At 45.1% G+C, this 12,827-nt stretch overlaps 1 protein-coding gene across 1 annotated transcript; it reads right to left on the bottom strand.

Moving 5' to 3' along the window:
• Nucleotides 1-8,499: 8,499 nt before the first annotated feature.
• On the bottom strand, nt 8,500-12,562 carry LOC121480566 (receptor activity-modifying protein 2-like). The gene is made up of 2 exons (XM_041737188.1): nt 12,558-12,562; nt 8,500-8,947 (listed from the first exon to the last, which is right to left on the bottom strand). Exons 1-2 carry the CDS (start codon nt 12,560-12,562, stop codon nt 8,500-8,502), a joined length of 453 nt encoding a protein of 150 aa, XP_041593122.1.
• Nucleotides 12,563-12,827: the final 265 nt, after the last annotated feature.

Here is a 12,827-nt window from a genome sequence, read left to right as displayed (position 1 = left end):
GTGGGGGAAGAAGCAGTTCTATTTTGAGGAGCACAAGGAATGGGACGGCTGATAAGGTTCTGTCTCCTTTCATGGCAGTGGGTTCCAAGGGTGTTCAATTGTACATTTGTTCTGTGCTCTTTTCCGTATTTGTTAACAATAAAAGAGTTAAGGTAAAAAACCACTCCCTTTGGGCCTGGTACAGGAAGCCAATGCAGAGATTTCCCCCTCCCTGGGACAGTGAGTGGCATGGTCAGTTCTACATCGTGAAAAAATAGCTCTGGCCACAGTGTGAAGGGGAGATTGCCAGAGACCCAGAGCAGAAGCTGGAAGGCCAGCTCGGAGGCTCTGTGGTGGCCCAGGTGAAAAGCCATAGCAGCCTGGAGCTGGATGAAGGGCAGAGATGATGGATAGAGAGGACAGTCCTAGTCAGTGTGGAGGAGGTAGGGTCAGGTGGACTTGGAGGGAGGTTCAGAAAGGGGACGAGGAAGAGGGAGTTGGCAAAGGCGCCTCTGGGATGTTTCACTGGCCTCGCAGGATGAACGGTGGCTTGTCTGCTCAGCTAAGGAACACGTGGCGGAAGACCAGCATTAGGCAAGCCTGGCTGGGGAGTTTGGGACATGAATTAGAGATGCTTCTGAAACATTCACTGTCATGTAACAGTTGGATATATGGCTCTGGAGCTCAGAGGGGAGGCCCGGGGCTGAGTCATCCTGGTGTAGGGTGTAATTAAGCCAGCACAGGGCCAGGATCACCCAGGAGAGAGCGCAGAGGGAGAGGAGGCTCCGTGAATATTTAATGGCTGAGGAAGGGGGAAGAGGCCGAAGAGGAGTCCGGGGAAGGCCTCCAGAAGTGCAAGAGGAAAAAAAGCATTGTGGTTTCAGGGAAACCAAGGAAGGAGAGCACTTGGAGATGGGGGAAGTAAGTGGGCAGCCGTATCAACCATTTGTGAGAGGTCAGAAAATGTGTCTGTAGAACACAGGAGGGAAACCATGGAATCAGCTAAACCTCAGGCTGATTTTGCCAAAGTGCCATTTTCTTGCTGTCACATTGGCTCAGCCTCACTTACAAAGTCAAGTGCACACCCCTTAGCTCGGCATGCAGGTCCCACCAGGGTTTGTCTCCTTCTCCACTCCCAATCTCACCTTCCTTTTTGTCCTCCACCTGAACTCCAGCCTCACCGTGGCCCTCGGTCAGGCTCCAAGGCCTGGCCTCCCCTCCACACTCTGCTCACCTGCCTCCAAGCCCCAGCAGGCCCAGTTCTGCCCTTTCTCCAGGATTCCACCCACCTATTATGGGAGGCAATCTCTTCGATTCTCATGAACTCGTAGCACTTTGAACCTTTCTTTTTTTTATAGAAAGAACAGCATTTAGAGTTGATTTTGTCTACATATCATTCCTCCACTTGCTTATGAACTGTTGGTGTTTTTTTGCAGGGCATGTACCATGTCTGACTTGCAGTGGATACTTCATAAACTTGAGTTCTTTGGAACTCTGAAAGCCTGAAAGATTCACTGCAGGGCCAGGCAAAGGCAGACCAAGGACAGGTGGTGTCAGCTTCTCACCAAAATCAGGTCTTCTGAACTCAGGTGGGAAACTGGGCCCCAGGGGGAGAACCCAGAGGATTTTTATTTTTATTTTTATTTTTTTAGAATTTCACTGTTGTTTTTTTTAACACTTTTTTTTAACACTTTTTTTTTTTTTTAAAGATTTTATTTATTTACTCATAGAGACAGGGAGAGAGAGAGGGGCAGAGACACAGGCAGAGGGAGAAGCAGGCTCCATGCAGAGAGCCTGACGTGGGACTCGATCCAGGGTCTCCAGGATCACGCCCTGGGCTGCAGGCGACAGCTAAACTGCTGTGCCACTGGGGCTACCCCCCAGAGGATTTTTTAAAATATCCCCTCTCCTGGGGCAAACACACAGCCTACCCCACAGCCCACCATTAACAAGGCAGTGCCTTCTCAGGGAGCCTAGCACAGAGTCACAGCACCATCTCCTGGCAAGATGAGACACTGTTCCTCAAGAGAAAATACTTTCTGAAAGGTCCTCTCCATAGTAGAAGAAGGCAGATTAAAAATTAGAACCAGGGGGACACCTGGGTGGCTCAGCGGTTGAGCATCTACCTTTGGCGCAGGGTGTGATCCTGGAGTCCTGGGATCGAGTCCCGCATCAGGCTCTCTGCGTCTGTGTCTCTCATGGATAAAATCTTTTTTTTAAACATATATTTTTAAATTTTTATTTATTCAGAGAGAGACAGAGAGAGGCAGAGACACAGGCAGAGGGAGAAGTAGGCTCCATGCAGGGAGCCCGACGCGGGACTCGATCCCAGGTCTCCAGAATCACACCCGGGGCTGCAGGCGGCGCTAAACCGCTGCGCCACCGGGGCTGCCCTAAATAAAATCTTTAAAAAAATAAAATAAAAATTAGAACCTGGAAGACCATCAACCTGTTAAATTGACACCAAAAAATTTAGAAAGTATAAAACTCAAAGCTGGGAGAGGTGTGGAGAAACCTTTGCATATTGCAAGTTGACCAGGTTTCCCCGAGGGCATGCCAACAAGACTGATCATATATATACCCTACATGATTTCACTTTGGAGTGATACCCAGTGTAAGTTATTTAAGACAAAAAAAAAAAAAAAGGAAACTATGCAAACAAATATAACGACCTTTTCTGTATTAGTGGAGCGCTCAAAGCTTACACGGTGCCTAGCTAGCAGCAGGGTGTGCTGACCGCACCATAAGATACTGCTCAGGCATTAAAATGACAAATGTTCGTTGCACTGATGCAGGGAACAGCCTCTATAAAATAAATGCTAAGTTACAAAAAAGAGCACCCAGAATGTTAATTTCATTTGTAAAGTAGAGACAGTGCATGCAGCAAAAAGAATTGGAAGAGGATTAAAGATCTTACAAGGAGTTGAGGTTATTCAACGGTGAAGAAACGTTTTGAGTTTTGGGGCTATTTATTTACTCTCTGGTGGAAGTTTGTTCTTCTGATAGACTTCAGCTATTCAGTAAAAAGAAATCAAATAAGGAAAGGACTGGTTAAGAAAATGTCCGAAGCTCATGGGGCTGGGTAATGTCCCTTGGGGGACAGTCAGGGTCAGAGACCTTCCCTGAGGCTTTTCTCCAGAACTTTCCACATGCTGGCATAGGAGCTTGTATATAACATGTGTTCAGTAGATGTGTGTGGAGCCTCTGAATGGGAATGATGCCGTGCCCGAACACCAGCCAACTTGCTCAGTGCCATTCTCTCCCTCCCTTGAGCACCTTTCGGCCCTTATATCTTCAAGTTATTTGTCCTGATTCAATGAGAGCTAGATCCTGCCTCGAGACTGTCACAGAACCCATAGCTTGACTTGCCTACTGCCTTCAGTGCCTCTGTCCAAAATGGATCTAGGACTGGCCAAGAGGGAGGTCCCAACAAGCTGGATAATTCTCACACTTTGGATTCATAGCTAGCATCATTTCATAAGATCTAGAGGCGTGCCTCCTTTGTCCTGGCCACAGGAAATAGATACGTCACCGATTGGGCCCTCCAGAGACTGGAGATGGCCTTTGGGGTGCAAGGGGTTTATCTGGAAAGGATGGAGGCGGAAGCAGGATTGGGCAGAGGGAGAAGTGGGGCGGTGACTCGGGCTCAGCTAAGCCTCCATCGCAGGAGCTGTCACCTCTGGAGGGAGTTTTGCCACCAGAGTGTCCCTCAGGGAATGAAATGGCCAGACCTTTATATCCCTGTGTCACTAGGTAGCCAGATATGTGGGCAGCCCTGAGAAAGGAAGAGCGTGTTCTCTGCAGCTGACTCTGAAGGAGCCCATTCCCCATGACTGGGCAGATCCTTCTGTGAAGGGAAGCCTGGGTGGTGCATCCCTGTGTTCACTATGGGACATTTGGCAGATGAAGAACTGAGGCCAAGATCATAGGCATTGAGTGACAGAGCTAGGAGTCCAGCTTGTGTTTCTGGTGGACCCTTACCCCCTTACCCCCACCTGTTTCTGAGTACCCCACAATGCACACCCCACTCCCGGCATTGAAAAGGGCTCCCGGGCAGCCTTGGTGGTGCAGTGGTTTAGCGCTACCTGCAGCCCAGGGCGTGATCCTGGAGACCCAGGATCGAGTCCCACGGCAGGCTCTCTGCATGGAGCCTGCTTCTCCCTCTGCCGGCGTCTCTTCCTCTCTCTCTCTCTCTGCATCTCTATGAATAAATAAATAAAATATTTTTTTAAAAAAGAAAAGGGCTCCCTTGGAGAAAATGTTACTGAATGGCCCGTTAGTGATCAGAAGGGACCAAAGGATATCTGGCAGAGTCAATGGCATTCCTCAGGGTATCAGGAAAATAGAACCTGGAATGTTCCTCTTAGCCACTTTCATCTCCTCCCTCTGCCCCCACCTCTTTGGACTTCTGGCACACACGTCCTCTTGTGCCCCGAGCCCCACATGCCAGGATACTGCACTTTGCTGGGTCACAACACAGCCTAGCCCACTCCCCTCATACATCCTCTGTCTGCCTCCTCCTGCATGGATCGGGCGGGGGGGGGGGTGTCCCTCCCGTTCTCATCTCTTCACCATAGCTTGGCATTGTTTTACTTTTAATTTCAAGAAACAACCTTAATTTCAAGGTCACATGAGTTGGCTTTAGAAAGAGTGTGATCAAAATCAGCTCAGCCATCTGCCAGCGGTTGGACAACTAATAACCCTGCCTGTGCCTCACCTTCCCTGAGGTAAGACTCCCCACCTCATAGAGCTGTCATGAGGATTCAATAATATAGTGAAGACACAGCAAAAGTCAGGACCTGAAAGAGGCCGGGCTCTCATTCACTAGTAATGGTTATTTTTTAAATAAAGAATTCAGGGTGAGGTTCAGGTCTTCTTTGCCAAATGAAGACAACAAGGATTCAAAAACAATTCCTAAGGAATCAGATGCATCTATGGGTCATCATCCAGGAGAAGGGTAATGCATGTCCTTGGACTTTGAAGTTTAAAGGAGACAGTTGAAAGAAAAGCATGAAGTAAAAGTGGGGTCTAGGTAGTATGTGGATATCCATGAAAGGACCTACAAATAATGGTGTAAGGGGAGGCACGGGCTCTGCTTAGGGCCTTATGAAACCTTATCCACGCTGAGGGGAATAATGAGGCTTCCCAGAGAGGACAGGTGGAAGCCAGGAGGGCCACTGCCCTAGAACACAGCAGAAGACAAGTGCAGCTGAGCAGGGGTCCCCTGCCTGATGGAGAGTTCCTTAGAGCTCCCAGGGATGTGTGGATGGCCGACCCCCTGGTTGGGGGAGTCCAGTCCAGGGTCTCCCATGTCTTCATTGCTTCCAACAATAGTGTGCAGGAGACCGGAAGGTGGGTCGGAAGGCATAAATCTGGTCCTAGGAGCTGGTTTGCTTTGTGTTCTTGAGCCAGTCGCTTCCCCACTTGCGGCTTCAGTTTCCCCATGTGCAGTGGGGGCTGGGAATGAATGATTCTGGACACAAGGCACAGCCCTTGAACAATTGTGGCGAATCCTCAGTGCCAGCAGAGGGCGCAAGACCCCAGGAGAGATTGGAGGCTCCCTTAGGACCATCCAGTAGAGGGGCTCAGGGAGCCACAGGGAGGCAGAGAAAGTGACAGCCTCAAATAGAGATGCGGTACCCTAGAGACTGCCTGCAGGGACCGGCTGCTCAGAGAAAGACCTCTGCGTAAGGACGGGGCGGGCGGTGTCCCGGCCTTGCTCTGGGCTCATGGCAATTAGAAACCAACCTTCCCTGCGTGGTTGGCTGGGGGTTGAAGATCTCTCCCCTCACCCCTCTCCTTCCAAAAATATTTTTAAATACTTGCAGAAAAGAAATGTAGCAGCATGGGAAAGTATCCTGTTCTATAGACGATTCAAAATGCATCATTCTTACTTCATCTAAATTCAAAATGCATTTGCCACCTCGAGATGTTTAAACAAGACAACTCATTAGCGCATTACTGGTAATGGTAAAACAACAAAACAAAAAACCCTAGAAACAACCTAAAATGTTCATCAATAGGAAAATAATAACCTATATTGTAACAAATACCATAAAATATAAGCTCTCGGCATACATACACTGACGGGGTCAAGACGTAGAATTCATGAAGCAGACGAGAACAGCGCACCAGGATAAATTCTATAAATGGGTAAACTTCTGGAAGGAAACACAAGGAACTGTTAACAGGCGCTACCTTTGGAATAATGGGAAAAGGAAGATTTGATTTTCAGTTTTAGACCTCCCTATATAAAATAAGGAATTTTCAAACAACGTGAGTTGTGTGTATAATTATTATTTTAAATGTCCATAGGGATTATCTGGTGGGACGATTATTGACCTTTTTTGTATGTTTTTATCTTTATGCTTTACATTTTTTAAAAACAAAAATGTTTTACTGAAATCAATATTACACTGGACGCTAACTAACTGGAATTTAAATAAACACTTGAAGAGAGAAAACCCGTTGTGTTATTTTGAATTAGTGACATAAGACTCAAAAAGTCAGGGCAATATAACAAAGTATGCATGGAGAAATCTTATTCCTACCCTGTTCTCATCTACCCTATCCATCGGCCCATCTTCTGCTAAACCCTATGGGTAACTACCATTTTTTTTTTTTTTTTTTTTTACCTTTTGATCCTCTTCACCCATTTCTTCCACCTCCACCCCCACCTCTGGCAGTCACCAACCTGTTCTCTGTATCTATGAATTCGGTTTTGGTTTGTTTTACATTTCCCATATAGGAGAGATCATATGGTACTTGTCCTTTTCTGTCTGACTTATTTCACTTAGTGCAGTGCCCTCAAAGTCCATCCATGTTGTTGTAAATACCAAGAATTCTTTAAAAAACAAAACAAAACACGAATAAGGGGTGCCTGGGTGGCTCGGTTGGTTGAGTGTCCGATTCTTGGTTTTGTACTGTCAAAAGGTCATGATCTCAGGGTCCTGGGATGGAGTCTTACTCTGGGCTCTGTGCTCAGCAGGGAGTCTGCTTGAGGTTCTCTCTCTGCCTCAACTTCTTCTGCCCCTCCCCCCACTCATGAATGCTGTCTGTCTAAAATAAATAAATAAATCTTTTTAAAAACCTGAATAATATTCCATTTGTATATATACCACATTTCTTTTTTCTTTTTTTTTATTAAAGATTTTATTTATTTATTCATGATAGTCAGAGAGAGAGAGGCAGAGACACAGGCAGAGGGAGAAGCAGGCTCCATGCAGGGAGCCTGACGTGGGACTTGATCCTGGGTCTCCAGGATAGCGCCCTTGGCCAAAGGCAGGCGCTAAACCGCTGCACCACCCAGGGATCCCTATACCACATTTCTTTATCTGTTCATCTATCGACAGACACTTAAGTTGTTTCCATCTCTTGGCCATTGTGAATAATGCTGCAATGAATATGGGGGGTGCCTTTTTGAGTTAGTGTTTTTGTTTTCTTCAGACAAGTACCCAGAAGTGGAGTCGCTAGATCATGAGATGATTCCACTTTTTATTTTTATTTTTTATTTTTTATTTTTATGATAGTCACAGAGAGAGAGAGAGAGGCAGAGACATAGGCAGAGGGAGAAGCAGGCTCCATGCACCGGGAGCCCGATGTGGGATTCGATCCCGGGTCTCCAGGATTGCGCCCTGGGCCAAAGGCAGGCGCCAAACCGCTGCGCCACCCAGGGATCCCTGATTCCACTTTTTAAAATATTTTTTGGGGGAATCCCTGGGTGGCTCAGTGGTTTAGCTCCTGCCTTCGGTCCAGGGTGTGATCCTGGAGTCCTGGGATCAAGTCCCACATCGGGCTCCCTGCATGGAGCCTGCTTCTCCCTCTGCCTGTGTCTCTGCCAGTCTCTCTCTCTCTCTCTCTCTGTCTCTCATGAATAAATAAATAAAATCTTAAAAAAAATAAAATTTTTTTTTATTTATTCATGATACACAGAGAGAGGCAGAGACACAGGCAGAGGGAGAAGCAGGCTCCCTTTGGGAAGCCCTATCTGGGACTCAATCCCAGGATCCTGGGATCACGACCTGAGCCAAAGGCAGATGCCCAACCACTGAACCACCCAGGTTCCCTGAGATTATTACATCTTTGACTCCATAGTGTTTTCCACAGTGGCTGCACCAGTTTACATTCTCACTGACCTCGCCAATACCTGTTATTTCTTGTCCTTTTGATGACAGCTTTTCTAACAGGTGTGAGGTGATATCTCATTGTGATTTCGATTTGCATTTCCCTGATGATGAGTGATGTTGAGCATCTTTTCATGTTGGCCAACTGGATCTCTTCTTTGGAAAAATGTCTAGTCAGATTTTCTATCCATTTTTATTTTTATTTTATTTTTATTTTTTGACAGTACAAAAAACCACTTTTATTTAGAAGAGTGCAGAACTTGTGCTGTGACATCACTAGGTTTCCAAGGATCTGTGGTGGGAATGGGAGTGAGAGAAGGAGGCAGGGAGGGGAAGAGAGACCTGGTGGTGGCGCGGAAAAGGAGTAAAATGGCTTCCAAGAAAAGCTCATACCACTCTAGGCCTGGGCTTCATTGTCTTTACTCCTCCACACCACAAGGGTGATGAGGAAGGGGATGAGGTAGATGGGGGCTATGATCATGGCCAGGAGTACATCCTCTGGGGGTGCTGATAAGGTGGGCTGCACCAGGGAGCAGTTGGTAAAGTGGATCTGGTGAGTCTCAAAGATGACCCCTTCTGCCCAGGGATTGGGGAAGCCCAGGCCAAATGCTTCTGGAAAATTCTCCCAGCAATACTGTAGGTCGCCATAAGGCCTGCTAATCATGGCCCAGTCGCACCAGTCCTTGGGGATAGAGTCCATCTGCTCCTTATAAGATTGCCAGCAAAATCGGACACTGGTTTCATAGTCAGCTATCTTGTTCCCTTCTAACTTCAAGCTGCCTTCAGTGGGAAGAAGCTGAGCCAGGGACTCCTGGGGCCTTAGGACAGTGAAGTGGAGCCGAGGACTGTCCAAGGACAGCGCTGTCCCACCCGCACCCCGGGGCCCTGTGTCGGCCTCCTCTGTCCATTTTAAAAAAATAGGATTGTTTGTATTTTTGCTATTGAGTTATATGAGTTCTTTATATATTTTGGGTATTAGCACCTTATTGTGCTAATATATTGTGCTATATATTGCCATATATAATTTGGAGATATTTTCTCCCATTTGATAGGTTGCCTTTTCATTTTGTTGGTTTCCTTTGCTATGCGGAGCTTTTTAATTTGATATAGTCCCAATTATTTATTTTTGCTTTTGCTTTTAGTGTCAGGATAAAGAGAAATAATCACCAAGACCCACGTCAAAGAGCTTACCATCTATGTTTTCTTCTAGAAGCTTTATGACTTCAGGTTTTACATTCAAATCTTTAATCTATTTTGAGTTAATTTTTGTGTATGGTATGAGATAGAAGTCCAGTTTCATTCTTTTGCATGTGGCTGTCCAGTTTTCCCAACACCATTTATTGAAGAGACTGTCCTTTTTCCATTGTACATTCTTGGCTTATTTTTTGTAAATAAGTTGACTCAATATATGTGGGTTTATTTCTGGGCTTTCTAGTCTGTTCCGTTGATCTACATGTCTGTTTTTATATCAATACCATACTTATTTCATTACTATAGCTTTATAATATCATTTGAAATCAGGTGGTGTCATGCCTCCAGCTTTGTTCTTTCTCAGTTTGCTTTGGCTATTTGGGATCTTCTGTGGTTTCACACAAATTTTAAGATTATTTGTTCTATTTCTGTGAAAAAGGCCATTGGGATTTTGATAGGTATTTCATTGAATCTATCGATTGCTTTTGAGTAGTATAGACAATTTAGCAATATTGATTCTCCCAATCCATGAATACAGAATATCTTTCTATTTATTTGTGTCTCTTCAATTTCTTTCATTAATGTCTTGTAGTTTTCAGTATACAGGTCTTTCATCTCCTTGGTTAAATTTATTTCTAAGTATTTTATTATTTTTGATGCAACTACAAGTGAGAATGTTTTCTTATTTTCTCTTTCTGATAGCTCATTATTAGTGTCTAGAAACATAACAGATTTTTGTGTATTGATTTTGTATATTGCGACTTTGCTGAATCCATTTGTTACTTGTAACAGTTTTTTTTTATGATGTCTATAGGGTTTTCTCATATGTAATATCATGCCATTATGCCAAATAGTGACCATTTTATTTTTTTCCTTTCCGATTTGGATGCCTTTTATTTCTTCTTCTTGTCTAATTGCTCTGGCTAGGGCTTCTAGTACTATCTTGAATAAAACAGGTGAGAGTGGCATCCTTGTCTTGTTCCTGATCTTAGAAGAAAAGGTTTTTAAAAAAAGAAGAAGAAGAAAAGGTTTTAGTTTTTCATCACTGGGTATGTTAGCTGTGTGTTTGCCATATATGGCATATATGGTTTATATGGTATATACGATATATAACATACCTTTATTACGTTAAGGTATGTTCTCTCCAAATCAGCTTTATTGAGGATTTTTTTAAAGATTTTATTTATCTATTCATGAGAGACACACACACAGAGAGAGAGAGAGAGAGAGAGAGAGAGAGGCAGAGACACAGGCAGAGGGAGAAGCAGGCTCCATGCAGGGAGCCCGATGTGGGATCCGATCTCGAGACTCCAGGATCACACCCTGGGGCCAAAGGCAGGCACTAAACCGCTGAGCCACCCAGGGATTCCCCTGAGAATTTTTATTATAAATAGATGTTGAATTTTGTCAGAGGTTTTCCTGCATCTACTAAGATGATCATGTGATTTTTTATCCTTCATTTTGTTAATATGGTGTATCATTGACTGATTTGTGGATGTTGAACCACCCTTGTATCCCCGGAATAAACTCCACTTGATCATGGTATATGATCCTTTTAATGTATTATTTGTGAGTAACCACTTTTACCATTTCCTGTAATCCCACCGGTGTTTCTCTGTGTAGAATCAAGCATATAAATGTATATTCTATCCCTCTTTCACATACAAAAGGTAATATATTATGTACACTGTTGCATCTTGCTTTTTCCATTTAGCACTGTCCTGGATATCTTTCTCTATCATTAAAATATCTCCTATCTTTCTCTTCCCTCCATTTCATGTGAGTAGTTAGTGCTATAAATTTCCCTCTCAGGACTGCTTTACGGGGATGTGGAAATCAAGGCTTAAAGAAAATAAGCGATTTGCTGGTAGTCACACTACTAGTGTGGCAACATCTCTTGGCTGGGCAGAGCAGGGGCTCTGTTGAAACCCAGTCTCTTCTCAAAGGTTCTCTGTGGCTTCTAGATAAACTAGGGCATTTTATTTATTTTTTTAAAAGATTTTATTTATTTATTCATGAGAGACACAGAGAAAGGCAGAGGGAGAAGCAGGCTCCCTGTGGGGAGCCTGCTGTGGGACTCAATCCTGGATTTTGGGATCATGCCCTGAGCCAAAGTCAGATGCTCAACAACTGAGCCACCCAGTCATCCCAAACTAGGGCATTTTTAAAATTTTTATTTATTTATTCGAGGGAGAGAGAGAGAGAGAGGCAGAGACACAGGCAGAGGGAGAAGCAGGCTCCATGCTGGGAGCCTGACATGGGACTGGATCCTGGCATTCCAGGATCAGGCCCTGGGCTGAAGGCGGCGCTAAACCTCTGAGCCACCTGGGCTGCCCCCCAAACTAGGGCATTTTGGATAAGATACCCACTTAAGTTTGCATGCTACCCAAGGCCTCTGTAGAAGAGAACTTGAACCTGGCCTAATTTTGTCATTAAAACATGTATAGCTATTGGACTGGGCTTTTCTGAAAAAGATAAGACTGGGAGGGAGGGAGGGAGGGAGGGAGGCAGAGAGAGAGAGAGAGAGAGAGAGAGAGAATAAGACCACTAATGGGTTCCTGAGATAAATCACTGTGTGTGAAAGAAATCTGGTAGGGGGCAGCAGAGTCAAGATGTTGGAGGACGCTATGACTCCAGGCAAGGAGTGGTGACACACATGACCATAATCTAGTACCCCCTCCATCCCCTGAGATTCTGGAAAGGAGAAGACTGTGGTGCAAGGAAATGAAGAGTGTTACTTGGGTTTTGAAATAGCTAATCTGAAGAAGTAGGTGGAAAGTTTCTGTTGGCCAAAGAGAAGGAAAGAAGCCACAGAGGTCTGTGGTCAGAGGAGTAAGAAAATGACACAGGTGGTGGTGTAGACAGTAGGGTGGCCTTAGTCAACAAACAGAGAATGACTGTGCAGAGGGCAGCATGGCAGTGGGACGGCAGCCCAGCATGATAGCCCAAACTATGTGCAGAACATGTTCAAACTCCTAGAAGGAATTGATGGGGGAGGGGGTTAGTCCCAGGGGAAAATAGCAGCTAATCAAAAAGATATCACTTTGAGCTGCAGAATTTTGGCATATTAGCTGCAAATGTGACACATTTATTGGGATCAGCAGCTGGAGTATGAATAATACACAGCTTTCACTGGTTTATTTTTGTCACCGTTTTATTTGAAATCGGCATCACAACCTGCATAGCAGACGTTATTGTTCCCATTTAATACACGCAGACACTAGAGTTAGAGTTTTCCAAGCTCACACAACAAGAAGCGCTCACCTCATTCCTTGACCCACTTTCTTTTAAATACAGATGCACATTTCTGATGTGATGGAGAGGCAGGCACATCTCCCAGGGATCCTGGGTTTGCCCCTGGATATGTAGCTGGATGAAGTGTGGGTGATACTTTTTTCAGTATGTCTGTATGACTATTGGGCAGCCAGTGGGGAGGGCTGTAGTATGGTTGATCTATAATAGCCATGCCACTCCTCCTTATTTTGTGGTGGCCACACACCTGGGAGAATTGGTCTCAGCCAAGGATGAGCCCGG

Source organism: Vulpes lagopus, chromosome 22 (genome assembly GCF_018345385.1).
Source record: "Vulpes lagopus strain Blue_001 chromosome 22, ASM1834538v1, whole genome shotgun sequence".
Classification (NCBI taxonomy): Eukaryota; Metazoa; Chordata; class Mammalia; order Carnivora; family Canidae; genus Vulpes; species Vulpes lagopus.
This window is presented reverse-complemented; position numbering and strand designations above follow the sequence as displayed.